This window comes from Fringilla coelebs (assembly GCF_963513975.1).
Source record: "Fringilla coelebs genome assembly, chromosome: 21".
NCBI lineage: Eukaryota > Metazoa > Chordata > Aves > Passeriformes > Fringillidae > Fringilla > Fringilla coelebs.
In genome coordinates this window covers 4832231-4847240 of record NC_140047.1, presented here as the reverse complement: position 1 = coordinate 4847240, position 15010 = coordinate 4832231, and the positions used below count along the sequence as shown (strand labels likewise).

The 15010-nt window shown below is 48.7% G+C and overlaps 1 protein-coding gene across 1 annotated transcript in view; it reads left to right on the top strand.

Moving 5' to 3' along the window:
• ASTN2 (astrotactin 2) overlaps positions 1 to 15010 on the top strand; it is a gene marked incomplete at both ends in the record, with an annotated part of 326465 nt that overhangs the window by 115127 nt on the left and 196328 nt on the right. Inside the window, one exon of the mRNA XM_084219630.1 lies at positions 3580 to 3726. Within this exon, the coding sequence (XP_084075756.1) occupies positions 3580 to 3726 (147 nt within the window). The remainder of the gene's footprint in view (positions 1 to 3579; positions 3727 to 15010) is intronic.

Sequence of the window (15010 nt, the reverse complement as noted above, 5' to 3'; positions counted from 1 at the left end):
CATATTACTGAGAACACGGGATATTTGTGTTGCTCATAAATCCATACATGTTCTGAACACACCTTTTCTCTCTTTTTTTCTTTTTCTTTTTTTTCTTCTCCCCCCTAAATTTAGGCAGTACTGCCAATATTAAGAAGAATTGAGCCCAGAGTTTTGTTGGGCTTTTTCCCCCCTCCTTTTTTTTTGGGCAAAGGAAAGTGTACAAAGCAGTGAGTAATTAAATGCACGAGGAAATGATATTTCAAAGGAGACACGGTGCGTTTGGAGGGGCTGTTTGCTGAGTGTTTACACCAGTGCCTTTGAATTTATCTTCATCTTGCAGCAGGTGCAAAATCTTCAGGGGAATGTGGTGCTTTGCAAGCGTTTTCTGAGCAGGGACTCACATCCTCACCAGGATAATTTGCACTGGGGTTTGAGGGGAGACAAAAGAATCCTGGGTGGGGAAGGTGGTGGTGGCCAGAGTCCTTCTGACCACAGTGCTGGACACTCCTCTTGTTTTCCAGTCTAATTAAGCCACCCTTGGATCACCAGCAGGGAGCATGGCAGGTATGATTCTGCCCTGAAATGGAGCACTTTGCCCTTCCCTTCTGCTTCTCTCTCCTTGGATTTTGTGGGCTGTGGGGAGAAGTTACTTCTCGCTGGATAGAAGTAATTTATTCCTGTTTTTCATCCTGGTGGTGTGCCCTGCCCACTGCTTGGGTGCAGACTCCCTGGGAATCCTCAGGGCCCACGTTTGCCTGGGTGAGCACTCAGAAATCCACTCACTTCATTGCAACCTCTCAGAACACTACAGAAACATCTTTGATTAAGGATATAGAGAGATCATCTTAATGTATGAAGCATTTATTAGGGGAGAGAGATCTGGGGAGTGAGTTTAGGCTCAGCCATGCCTGGTTACCATCTTCCTCTTGGGCTTTTTGAACCCCACAAGACCCAAACCAGGGCTTCTGTTGGGTGCTGGAGCTCTCAGCCATCCATAAAGGTCTTGTATTCCCCACCCAGCTTCCTCCTCTTGGTAAAGGACATTGACACAGCTTGTTTGGTGCATCTGGAATTTCAAATCTGCTCTTCAAACACTTCCCTGGGAGCCTGGAGATGACAAGGAGAGGAGGGAAAGCCCAGGCTTAGCCAGGTCAACCTCTCATTTGTGGCATTTGGTTTATTTGGGGCTGCCTGAGCTACTGAGCTGGGTTAGGATCCCCTCCCTGGGCTGAAGAAGGAAGGGATCAGTTTGTCTCACCTCTGGACCAGGGTGAAGCCCTGGAGAACCTGCTGAGGTGGGTTTGGTTAGCAGGGCCTTGCTGAAAACACATTTGCTTGTGGTTTCAAAGGCTTGGAGTGAAGCTGATTATCTCCAGATAGGTGTTTAAATGCAGCACAGCAGTGCTGGAGCATCAGTGGTCTGCAGAGCAGGGAAAGAGATGGAAAACAAAAGCCCAGTCCCTCTCTTTAAGTGCTTTTCCAGCAGTCTCCCTTGAAACCTGGCAGCTAACTGGTCGTGAACAATAAAGAGCTGAGCTGGAAACCCAATTTCAGCTCGAGCAGAAGCCCCCTTGTTTTGGTTCAGTTGGTCAAAACCAAACATCAGGCACTTCTAGAGGTCAGTGATTAGCAGTGATGGAAATGAGAGAGTGCAGGAGGGAAGGGAGTTACAGGAGACTTGGAGCAATTCTCCCTTTCCTTGGGCAGCCAAGCTCAAACTCATGGAACTGTAAAGGGATTTTTGCTGTTTCAAGCCCCTGTGCTGCTCTGTTCTGAGTCATGGGGAGAGAAGAAGCCACATGGACCAATGGGGATGTGAAATCCTAATTCCTCCAGCTCCACTCTGGCTGCAGTTTGGTGAAAGCTGCCATCATACCTGGGATTTGGGCTCTTTGTGAAAAGGGGATAATACTTGTCTCACTCATAAGGGATTTATGATTTAATGTTTGCAAAGCACTTTAAGACCCTGGATTGAAAGGTGATTTATAAGGGTGAAATCCAGCATTGTCTGGTCCATTGTATATTTGATTTCGTCCACTTATCCTCATGGGGGCTTTTTTCCCTTTCCTTTTTTTTCCCTTTTCCCCTCCCTCTTTTTTACTTTTTTGCATTTGTGTCATAACTTCAAGCCAAGCAGGGGTTGTGGCAGGCACAGTATGCCCAGCAAGAGGAGGATTTTGCCTCCCGTGGAAGTGCTAACTTATGCTGATGATATGAATAAAGATTGGAAAAGAAAAAAAAGAGGATTGCAAGGTGAGGGGCACAGGGGATTGGCAGTAAAGCTGTGAAATAAGAGTGGGATGGCTGTTTAGATGATCCATGCATAAGGAAAGATGCTTCATAAATAATCAATTTACTTGCTCCTCTTGGTCTCAGTGAGGGGGGTATTTTCCAGGAGATCAGCCACTTCTCCTGTCCTACAAACCCAGGTTGGAGCATCCCCTGTGCAGGCTCCAACCTGGGGATGCTGTGCTGGGGCTTGGTTGCCTGCCTGGGAAGCAGAGGTTGTGCTGAGCATGAGGTCCCTGGCCTGGCCCCAGCACCTCCAGCAGCAGCTTTAGGCAAATCACAGAGTGTGCAAGTGGTGGCTTGGATCCATTTCCAACTCAGTTTTCAAACTGATGCTTTTTAAATCTAACTTTGCTGATGAGGTGACAAGGGCTGGGGCGCAAGTGAGGAGAGGCTGCTTCCAAAAATCAAGAGGTGTCCTCACCCGAATCCTGAGCAGGGCTGTGGTCAGCTCTGCCAGCAGCTGGGTCATCTCAGCTTGCACCAGAATGGGCTGTGCCCTCTCCTTGCCATGGACACACTCTCCAAGTGGAGCATCCCAAGCCCTGGAGAAGGAACTTTGTGAGGTGTCCGTTGTTATCTTGGAGCAGAGTGGGCTGCTGGCACAAGGTGTTGGATGAGGGGGCCGTGGGTGATGCAGTGCAGTCAGAGCAGCAGTGGGACACCCCCAGGTCCAGGGGGAGCAGAGATGCCTCAGGGAGGCAGGCTCCAAGCACACCTTGCTTGGGCAGTGAAGACCTGTTTGTGGTCTGGGACAGTTCTTGGTCATCTCCATCAGTAGAGAGGGTCTCATTTGGACACCTGACATTCCCAGTCTGCATCCAATAAGAGCAGCTGAATCTTCTGGGCCAGCCAGGTCTCTCTGTGTTGCACAGCTTCTCCACGTTCCCTATGAATCTTGGGGATTCTGTCCCACCCAGCTGCTGCTGATGGTGATTCAGCCATCCCAACCCTGTCCTGCCCCACGAGCGTTTCACAGTGGGTTGCCAAGCCTACCAGTGTTGACAAGAAGTGATGGTGGTTTCAGCAGAGGAGCACAGCAGGTGTGATGAGATATTGCAGGGAGGAGAAGTTCCCAGGGAGGGGGTCTATACAGGGCTTTGAGCAGGTATTTTTGAGAGGTTCCCTCCTCCAGCCAAACCAAGCCCTGTGCCAAGGGAGTCTGGGGCGTACAGACTCCTGCTGAGTTCCCATCCTTGTTTTCCATGCCTGCCTTCCCCGTGCTGGTTCTCCCCTAACTCTGCTGACAAAACCCTGGGTACAGCTTTCCCTCCTGCCCCCCCACCCACCCCTGTGTGTGCCTTGCAGGTTCCATGAAGAGCCCTGTGAACAAGACGGCGCTGACGCTGATCGCGGTCAGCTCCTGCGTCCTGGCCGTGGTGTGCGGCTCGCAGCTCTCCTGCCCGCTGACCGTCAAGGTGACGCTCCACGTCCCCGAGCACTTCATTGCTGATGGTAAGACCCTCCTGTCGTGGCATGGCATCCCTGTTGTGGTAATAATTAGCATTGACTCCATGATTCCAGAAGGCTGATCAATCACTTTATTGTACTAATTAAGAAACTCATACCTGTGGCATTCACATTCTCTGAAAAAATTCCTTCACCCAGGGTTTTTCTCCTGGGAAGCTGAGAAGCCTCAGAGAAAAGGAAAACAATTCTTCTCTCATTTGCTTCTCCTGTGCTGTGCTCATGTGGAATGTGTTTGGAGATTGTTCACCCACAGGTGATTGTTCCATTGCATTCTGCTGGGAGTTGTTTTCACTCTTTGGCCAATCAGGGCCAAGCTGTGTCAGGGCTCTGGAGAGAGTCAGGAGTTTTCATTATTATCTTTTTAGCCTTCTCTAAGTATCCTTTCTGTATTCTTTAGTATAGTTTAGTATAGTATTCTTTAATATATAGTATGATAAAGTAATAAATTAGCCTTCTGAGCACATGGAGTCAGATTCATCATTCCTGCCTTCATTAGGGCACCCCGCAAATACAACACATCGCCCTTACAGACAGTCTGATACAGTCAGAGCAGATTGGTCAATCCATCCAAACACCATCACCATTGGACAATCAAGAAACCACCCTTTAGTAAACAAATCTCCATTACACATTCCACATGTTCACAACAACAGGCACAGCAGGTTAAGATAAGAATTGTTTATCATTCTTTCCTCTGATCTTCTCACAGACTTCCCCAGCACAATGCCTGGGAAAGTTGTGCCTTGCTCTCTGTGGCCACACTCTCCTGCTGCCCCTGTGGGTGTGTTTGGGACATGGAGATTCCTCTCTTTAGGAATGCCCCAGCTGTGTTTGGCTGCAGGGATCTCCCTTTCCACAAGCACATCTGCGAGCCTGAGGCCAAAATCTCAGTCATGTCAATTAATATTAGCATTGTTATCATTGGTGCTAATTGTGTCTGATGGATATTTCTGTTCTCCTCCAAACTCGTTGAGGAGCCCTGGGAGCTGCACAGACAGGCAGCAGCAGAGCTGCTCATCCCAGCCCTTGCAGCAGCATGGAGGGAAATTTCTGGGGTTTGAGCAAAGGCACAGATGCTTTGATAAATTAGACAAGTGCTGCTGTCACTATTTATTGCTTTCTCCAACTGGGCTCCTTGCATTTGTTGTGTTTCACTGACCTTTTCTTTATAATGTGCAGTGAGCATCGAGTGCAAGTTTTCAGTAACATGAGGGCAAATTTCATTTTCTTCCAGCAGACAGGACCCATTATTCAGTCGGTTCCAATTCCTCAGCTCCTGCACTCGTCTCACTGCTTGGGGCATGCAGAGGGGGCACTTTCTCTCTGCCAGAAATGTGCTGCATGCAGACAGTGCATCACCAGCTGCTGGGGTGTCCTGGTGCAGCCAGCTCTGGGACAGCCCCCTGCTTTGGGAGCTTTGGAGTGGAGGGCAGCTCCTGGGGGATTATTGTTTTGGGGAGGGGAAGATGGTTAAAGACACACAGTGGCATGAGAGCTGCAGGGACCAGTGGAGAGGGGTTGAAATCATGACTCCATGGCAGAACAGGAGTTGCCAGTGTGTTTGAAGTGGGACTAGCCCTGCTAAGAGTGGTCTCTGGCTAGCTGGGATAGCCCAGTGGTCACAGCTTGGCCCTTGTAGGAAAGAGGAGGAGAGCATCTATTTTGTGTTCACACACTGGAGGAACTGAATATGAGTTCAGTGGAGTGGAGACATGAAGATAACATCAAGGTGTGGATGCCACATCCCTGGAAGTGTTCAAGGCCAGTTTGGATGGAGCTCTGAGCAACCTGGTCTGCTGGAAGGTGTTCCTGCCCATGACCGGGGATTGGAACAAGAGGATGTTTAAGGTCCCTTCCAAGCCAAACCATTCTGTGATTTAAGGATTTGAAACGGGATTTGTCTACACCTTGACCTGTTTCTAAAAGGTTTTTACAATTGTCCAAGCCACACATGAATATTTGAAATCTTCACAGATGGTTCAGTAGCTGGAGAACAGAAACTCCTGCATTTGGGGAATGAGGTTGCTCCAGTGCTAGCTTGTATCCCCTTGGGATGAGCACTGGCCAGTTCAGCACTTGGACTGGGAGCTCACTCTGGTTCTGGTGCTTGCTGAAGGTCAGCCAGGAAGGCAGGGATGGAGACCCCAGGACCTCAGCATCCTGCTCCCAGCTTGGGGTTCTGGCCCAGGGAATACAGTATGTCCTGAAAAAGAAAATAAACAAAATGCAAAGAGACTCCATAGAATGAAAGTGGAAAGCTGAACCTGTGCTTGTCACCAGGAAAGGGGTGGCAATGCAAATTATGCAAATGCAGGGAACACTCGAATGAAAATGACAATGAAATACCAATAAAGCAGATTAATATCCTTGAAACTGGGGGAAATGGGATGATCTCCAGTCCTGACTTAATGACTTTTCTGAAGAGAAAGTGGCAAGAGGACTGGTAACAACGGTTTGCAGAAGAATTAAAATGAGCTTTGTAATGAAACTGTAAAATATAATTACAAACTGCGAAAACTTTTTAAATATTTTTTATGAGAAACAGTCAAATTCTTCACATAGAAGCAGCCAAGACATTTTGCAGTGGCTATCACTTTCCCTGAAATCTCAGCATTTTATGCGATGACAGCGTCTTGCTTGGGAAGAGAAAAACCTCTTAAAGTTGTCCCTTCTTTTTGAATAACAACAAATCCCAAGGCGCCACCCAACTGGCAGCAAAACATTACAAAGCATTTAAAGACATCACAGAACTGAGCTGGGTTGGGAAATTTCAATGATACCCAGGAAAAGTGTGGCTGGATGTGTTTGCCAAGGCTCAGCACCTGCAGTTTGATGCTGATGGAGAAGAGGGGACCTGCTCCTCCCTGGAGATCTCCCGTGGGGGATGAAATCTGCTTTTTACAGGGTGCTGAAGGGGGTTGGCATCAGCATCCCTGTGGCATCGAGGTGACAACGGAGCTGACGTGTTTGGCCTGGCAGAGTCTGGGAGCTTTGATCATTCTTGAAGCAGCTTCTGGTGTGGCACCCGAGAGCGGCGCCGTGTCTCGCGGGTGTCGCCGCGCGCTGAAATCGTCTGGTTCCCGGAGCTGTTCCCTTTGGTGCTGCACAGGATGATAAGGCAGGCTCTGAGAGAAGGCAGCCATGGTGCATTCACGGGAGATGTTCCCGTTCGAGGGAGCGGTGCCCTCTCATTCCCTTTTGAAATGTGGAATTTCAATAGGCACCAGGAGCCAAGGAAAATCTGAAAGCGGAGCTGCTACCGGCACCTCTGCAGGAGAAGCCAAACAAAGGCAGAGGCTGAAAGAAATCACTCTCCTAGACGATGAGAACTCGGCTTTGAAGGAGACTTTAAATAGATGCCAGCCAGTTCTGGCGTGCCAGCAGCCAGAGCCAAGAAAAGAAAGAGGGGGGAAGCCTCCCCAGATGTCTCCAGCTTTGGAGAAGAGCAGCTTTTCCTGCTGCAGCAAGAATGGCGTTAGAAAAGCAGCTCCAGAGCCTGCTGGAGTGGCAGGGTGGGAAAGGGGAGGGGAAAGACTGGGACCAGAAGCCAACTGGCAGCCAAGCTGGGAGGATATATTCCAAGCAGCAGTTCTATAATAACCAGCCTGTCTCTATTGCCCTTATTTCTCCCTCGGTTTGTTTTCTTCCTTTTGTTCATTTGATGGGGTGCCCCTGCCTCGCTCCCCACTGAGCAGTTATTGCCTGGTTTGCACAGCTGCTGTGCCTTCACTTCACGGAGCAGCTGGCTCAAGGAGAGCCTGGCAGGAGCTGGCATGGTTGGTGGGGAGGGCTGGGACCTCCTGCTTCCCAGAAATGAGGTGGTGCCTCTAAATCCTCTCCCTTCGAACACAGGGCTTGGAGCATCCTCTCCTCCCTTCTGCTGCTCCAGGGTTTGTGTTTCAAGGCAGCCTCTGCCCGTGCTGAGCAGGAGGAATTGTTCTGATTTCAGAGGTGGCTCAGATTTATGGAAAGAACCGTAGTGGCTTTTATGAGGATATGGAAATGCAAGGCATTATTTAGAGGACCCTTTAGCTATGTCAAAGGGGGGAAGAAAGGAAAGAGAGTCCCTCCATCTGAGTAATAAAACCTCTTATGAATATGGGAGCCACTCAGCTCTACATTCAATAGTTGGTTTTTTTTGTTTTGTTTTTTTCTTGTAAGTAATAATTCAAAAAAGTAGAGCTGGAGCAATGGGAATGGCTTGCAGGGAAGGCAGGGTGGAGAAAGATACTCTGGAGGGCTCAGCCTGGAGTACGTCCTTGCTGCACAACAGTATGAAATATAGTATCAATTAAAGCTTCCCATTTTTACAGCCTGTGAGAGGTTATATACAGTGTGGGTGGATGTTTGTACTTTAGTGGGAGAGGTGGGTGAGATCCTCCAGTGGTGCAGAGGGAAGCAAGAACTGCGTTTAGTGAGGGGCTTGTAGGGCTTTGTTTTATAAGTGGAAATAAAGCAAAGGGCAGAAAGCAGGTTTTTGTCAAAGACATTTCAGGGTTTACAGCCTTCTTCCCTCCTCTTCTGGGATGTGTGCCAGGGAAGTTTTGGTGATCCCTCTGTACCTCGCTGGCCTGTGGGATGGGTGTAGAGGGGTGCACAGAGCTCAGTGTGGGCAGGCAGGGACCTCACTATGGGATCAGAGCTCAGTGTGGGCAGGCAGGGTTCCTGTGTAGGATCAGAGCTCAGTGTGGGCAGGCAGGGTTCCTGTGTGGGATCAGAGCTCAGTGTGGGCAGGCAGGGTTCCTCTATGGGATCAGAGTCAGTGTGGGCAGGCAGGGTTCCTGTATGGGATCAGAGCTCAGTGTGGGCAGGCAGGGTTCCTGTGTAGGATCAGAGCTCAGTGTGGGCAGGCAGGGTTCCTCTATGGGATCAGAGTTCAGTGTGGGCAGGCAGGGTTCCTGTATGGGATCAGAGCTCAGTGTGGGCAGGCAGGGTTCCTCTATGGGATCAGAGCTCAGAGTGGGCAGGCAGGGTTCCTGTGTAGGATCAGAGCTCAGTGTGGGCAGGCAGGGTTCCTCTATGGGATCAGAGTTCAGTGTGGGCAGGCAGGGTTCCTGTATGGGATCAGAGCTCAGAGTGGGCAGGCAGGGTTCCTCTATGGGATCAGAGCTCAGAGTGGGCAGGCAGGGTTCCTGTGTAGGATCAGAGCTCAGTGTGGGCAGGCAGGGTTCCTCTATGGGATCAGAGTTCAGTGTGGGCAGGCAGGGTTCCTGTGTGGGATCAGAGCTCAGTGTGGGCAGGCAGGGTTCCTCTATGGGATCAGAGTCAGTGTGGGCAGGCAGGGTTCCTGTATGGGATCAGAGTTCAGTGTGGGCAGGCAGGGTTCCTCTGTAGGATCAGAGCTCAGAGTGGGCAGGCAGGGTTCCTGTATGGGATCAGAGCTCAGTGTGGGAAGCAGGGTTCCTGTGTGGGATCAGAGCTCAGTGTGAGCAGTGTCCCCACCCTGACGAGCTGCCCGTGTGTTGGCTCTGTCCCTCCTGCAAGTGTGGATTCCTCTCCCAGATGAACGCTGCCCTGAGAGCAAACCCAGGTTCCCCCTTGCAAAGCCAAGAGGCCAGCTGAAGTGGAATTTCTACTCAAGGCTGTGTTTGGGGTTGGAGCATCTGACAAGATGGCAGAGGTGGAGGGAGCTTCTTTTTGTTTATTCTTTTAATCTCCGTGCATCTGCGTCTGCCTGCCTGAACGATGCCGTGCTGTCCTTGCCACGCAGCTGATCAGTAATTGTTTCATCTGCAGATTATTTCCTACCTTCCCCCACCACTGTTTCCTCCAAGATGCTGGTGAATTGGATGCTGCTATTAGCAGCCTGTGTTAATTTTCCCTGAAGACTGCTCTGCAGACTGCAATTGTTGGGACGCACAACAACTTCTCATTTTGGTTTTAATTAAATGTGTTGGTTTAAACTGTTTGTTTTTGACATTTCCTGCTCAGTCTTCTGCAGCTCTTGGAGGTGACCAAGCATTGCCTCGTGCCCTGAGGGCACTCAGGATGTGCTGCACGTGTGGTCACACAGAGATGAGCCACAGGAGGTGGGGGGCTGGCTGTGTCCCCATCCCCTTTGGCAGCAAGGAGACACTCTGATTTCCAGGTGAAGCTCCCCAGGTTTGTACCAGGATGGGGAAAGGGATCTGGTCTCAAAGCTCTCTCAGGTCAGGCTGGGTGGAGCTCTGAGCAGTCTGGTCCAGTGGAGGGTGTCCCTGCCTGTGGGAAAGGGGTGGAACAAGATGATCTTTAAGGTCCCTTCCAACCCAAAGCTTTCTGTGATGCTGTGGTCTTTTCAGGCTTTCAGAAAGGTTCTGAATTTGGGGTCTCCCTTGTTCACCAGCTGTTCCCAGATCCATAAGTCCCCTCTGAAATCAGCAGAAGGAATTGGTTTCAAATCATTTTTTTTCTTGTGCTGTTTTCTCCTCCCAGGGTTTTTGCTCTCTGGAGACCTGGGTCATGGCTCTGACAGAAGCAACACTTTCTTGCAGACTCAGTGTCACGTCTGGCTGCTCCAGGCCCTGTGTGTTTCATGTAAGGTGGCTGTGTTTGGGGGCAGCTTTACAAATTGCATTTTATTTCAGCAGCTCGTAATCACCAGGGTCACCTCCGTGCCTGTGTTACAGCTCACTCCCGCTCCCGTGTCTGCTTGCCTGGCAAGAAAATGTGAGCAAATGTCTGCAGTGTTACCAGACATGAACTCTAAATATTAACATCAATTTATGAACTGTATCAGCGTGGATCAAAGGGATTCCAAGACGGTTTTACAGCACGAACGCTCTTTGCATGAAGAGCTAATAAGGTTCTGGAGGCTGAAGTACATCATGTTTTTATCGTGGCTTTGACAGGCTTGTGAACCTGCTCAGCTGCTGTCCAGCTCCCCAGCCCTGTGCCTGCCAGAGGCATTCCCAGCTCCTGGGGCAGCTCCACTTGCAAGGGAAGCCAAATGCTTCTTCCTTCTCCTCTGCAGGATTCACTGGAGCAAAGCCAGAGGGATTTTGGATTGGCATTGGCATGGTGTCAGCAGGAGCTGCTTCAGAGTTGGGACGTGTTGCACCCTGAGAGATGCCCCCTCCCCACAGGGGTGGGCACCTCCTGGCACCTGCTGAGCTTTGCCAGCACCATTCACCCTCTGATTTTGGAGGCATGGCACATCTTTGACCAGCTAACCCGCTCTCTCTCCCATAGATGGAGATGCAGACATTGAATTCTGCATTCATACAACAAGCTTATCACAGCTCCTCTGTGCTTTGTGATGTGATAAGATTTGGGCTGGATTTCCCTGAACCCTTTTCTGATATCTGGAGAGCATCACTGTTAGAGAGCCCCGGGCTGCAGCGTGGGAGTTGGGAGATGCAGAGCATTCAGGAGAAGAGGTTTTTGTTTTTTTTTTTTTCTTTCAGGAGTCTCATTTCTGTCTCAGCCACTGCTGGCCCAGATGGCTTCTGAGGACAGAGATGTGCTCTTACCAACACCTCCACAATTACTTTGTCTAAAGCTGCCATGGGAGATCTCATGGCAGCATCAGCTTGACCACAAGGCAGGGTGGGCAGATTCCTTCTTGCTTAAGTTTAGGAGAAGTTGGCTGAGCCATCACCTGCCTTATAAATACGTTTGTTGTTTGTCAGGAGCTCAGCCCTGGAGAAATCAAGGCTGACTGACAAGAAAACCCAAAGAAAGAGTCTGTCAGAATGATCAAGTGCAATTTAACACTTAAATTGTAGCCCTGCTCCTCCCACAGGAAAGGTGGTGCCACTTTGAGCTGTAATTGCACACAGACATGTACTGCTAATTGACTTCTGCTTTGCCAGGGTGGAAAAGCTCTGGCAGGATTAATGGGGTTTCAAGGGGAGGGAGGTCTCCAGGTTTGATCATCATTGGGCTGGGCAGGTGAGAGCCCATGGGTGCAGTTCATGTGCTGAAAATACACCCTGGAGTCAAGCACTGTGAGATATAAACTGTGAGTGCTTCACTTGAGGGAGGACTGAATGAAAGATGTGTCCATAGGCTTGTGCTGTTTTCTAATCTTTCTGTTGTAACTTTCTGTTTAAGAACTTCATCTTGTTCAAAGAGAGAAATAGTTTAAAAAAACAAAGAGTACAGAGTGTTGTCTTGGATTTTAACCTGGTGTGATGCTGTCCCTGGATTCAAACTAGACTATAGAACTTAGAGTTCGACTTAAAACTATTTAAATTATTCCCAAATCAGCTGGTTTTGTGCTGGGCTGGAGAGGGCTGGTGAATCTGAGCACTGTGTTAGTCTGTGAGTGCAGTCCTGCCCCAAGACACATTTCCTTGCTTAAGTCAGTACATGTGTGTCCTGGGCATCCAGAGTCTGCCTGGCTCTTTGGCATTTCCTGGGAGGAATTCAAGAAGCAGAAGTTTTCATTCCCTGGGCCCAGGACAGGAGAGGGAGAGCTGATCAAGGGGAAGAGCTGATAGGGGAGGAGTTGTCTCTTTGGGCAATGTTCTTTCAAGTTTAACAAGGGGAAAAAAAAGGTCTCTAAAGAAATCACATAGGGTTATTCTTTGTACCTATAGAATGAAGCCAGAGGGATCATCTCTCCTCTAGTGTTTATAAAAACTATCTGTAACAGGATTAGAGCTGTATGATAGCATAGGGCTGGATACATTAATAGCAACCTATAGTATGACCTCCCATCGCTTCCCAACACAAAATACTAATTTTAGATGAAAAGGAGTTTTGTTGGCCAAGACACAGTGAATGGACCAAAGATGACAAAAAAGAGCAGAGGGAGGAATAAATAGATATTCTTCAAAAAAAATTATATTTTGATCTTTTGCCTTGAAAAGAAAGAGAAAGGAAAAGCCAAACCCTTTTGGCTGCCTTTTGGGTGCTTTGTTCTTTTCCCTTGTTAGATATCTCTTCTGAGCTGTTTTATCCTGTTGTGTTCTTGAAAATGATTTTTGAAATGTCAAAACTTCAAGCCTCTTTTGTCAGGGCTTAAGCAATTCCACTGAACTTTGAAGGAGACCCCAGCATGAGAGACATGAACTTCTGACGCTGCCTTAACTCATCTGGCTTTGATCAGCGTTGGGGAGGGAATGGGGGGAGTGGAAAACACACACACAGAAACCCAAACAAATCAATTTCCTGAGGGGCTGCTGGACCTTGTGGAGCTGGGAGGGCGTTGTAGCTGTGTCCTGGTGTTCTCCACACTGCTCTGTGGCATTCCATGTAATTCCAACAGCATTTGAGGGACATGTCCTGGTATAGGGTATTGTATTTGCAGGGAATGCCCTGACAAAGGCAGGAATGATGAATCTGACTCCATGTGCTCAGAAGGCTAATTTATTACTTTATAATATTAAAGAATGCAGAAAGGATATTTACAGAAGGCTAAAAAGATAATAATGAAAACTCCTGACTCTCTCCAGAGCCCTGACACAGCTTGGCCCTGACTGGCCAAAGAGTGAAAACAACTCCCAGCAGAATGCAATGGAACACTCACCTGTGGGTGAACAATCTCCAAACACATTCCACATGAGCACAGCACAGGAGAAGCAAATGAGAGAAAAATTGTTTTCCTTTTCTCTGAGGCATCTCAGCTTCCCAGGAGGAAAACCCTGGCTGAAGGGATTTTTTCAGAAAATGTGAATGCCACAGGTATGCGGTTCCTGGGAGGGGGTGCTGGGTGCAGAGTTGTCATTTTGTTTCTGTATTCACTTGGTTGGTTGATGGCTCCTTTACCCTGAGGCCTAAATGTCTCCATTCAAGGGAGATTTCAGCAAGACTTTGAGTGGGAAGCTTGAAATTTGTGTCAAGGAGGACACCTGGGAGGTTGGCAGTGGGGACAGCAGGGTGGACGGTCCCTCCAGGTGTCTTCAGAGTGTCTGTACTGGGACCTGCTCTGGGGACTGCAGCTGAAGGGGTGCTTCAAACTGGGTGTGGGGGGATTTAGTAGGGTCTGAGGTCCTCGAGGAAGCTTTGAGGAGGCTGGTTTATTGTGGGTTCTACCCCCCTCCAGTTCCCCATCACTTCCCTTCCCTCCATCCAGTGACTGCAGTTGTGGAAAACAAATCCAGCTGATGTTCCCAGCAAGCTGAAGATGTTTGAAACAGCTCTTGCTTGGAAAAATGTTTGTTCTTGGTAGTTTCTAAAAGGATTTGTTCCTCAACCTGCCCTTTCTGAGCTTTTCAAGGTGGTTTTGATATGTACACGATGGTGACTTTTGAAAAACTGTTTTCTATGTGTGGATTCTTTGAAAGTGAAAGGAAAATCTTGTGAAAAGGCTTTGAAATCATCAGAATTTTAGCTTTCAAAATATTTGTAGAGTGCCTTTTCCTGTTTTTTATTTCACAGGCAAGCTATAAAGGGATCAAGGTTGGGGTGTTTGTTTGTTTGTGTTTTCAGTGGGAGCGAAGGTGATGAGAGTGTCTGTGAATGTCTCTCAAAATCTTGCCACACACTCAGCTTCAGAGATGTGAGAAGTTTCCTTGCTAGAAGTTGTTCCCTCCCTCCCCTAAGGAAGGAAAGGGAAGAAGGAGAGAAAGGAGGAAGGAAACTAAAACCTTTAATTTCCCTGGGTTTTGTTTTTTCCCAGACTGAGGTAGAAAAACCTCCATTTTATATGGAGCCCAAATCAGGAATTTTGGATTGAAATGTTTTCACTACTGCCTTTCAAACAAACAAACAAACACCCATAAAAACCTGATAATGAGGATGATTTCTCAATCAGACTTACTAAAATCAAAATAAGTAATTAATCTTCAAAATACCTGGAGTCAGGGAAGGGGCTGGATCACAAGTCTGATGAGGAGCAGCTGAGGGAGCTGGAGAAAAGGAGGTTTGGGGGGGGAATCTTCTCATTCTCTACAATTCCCTGATAGGGCAGTGGAACCAGGTGGGGTTTGGCCTCTTCTGCCAGGGAACGTTTAGGTTGGATAGAAAGAAAAATTTCTTCAGAGTAAAGGGTTGTGCAGCCCTGGCACAGCTGCCCAGGGCAGCGATGGAGTCCCCATTCCTGGAGGGATTTAAAAGGTGTGTGGATGTGGCACTTGGGGACATGGCCTGGTTGCCTTGGCAGGGGAACAGTGGGATTTGGTGCTCTGAGAGGTCTTTTCCACCTGAATGATTGCATGTTGGGGAGCTCCAGAGGTCACCCCACCTGCCCACGGAGCAGCAGGTCCTGGGCCAAGATCCTCTGAGTACAAATGATGTGTCTGGTTTGTGTTGGCTTTACTTCTGTGACTTCCAAGCTGTGTTTTAACCAGAAGTGGGGTTCATTAAGTAGGGATTTAATCAAGAGCTGCTGGTTTTGCTCTTC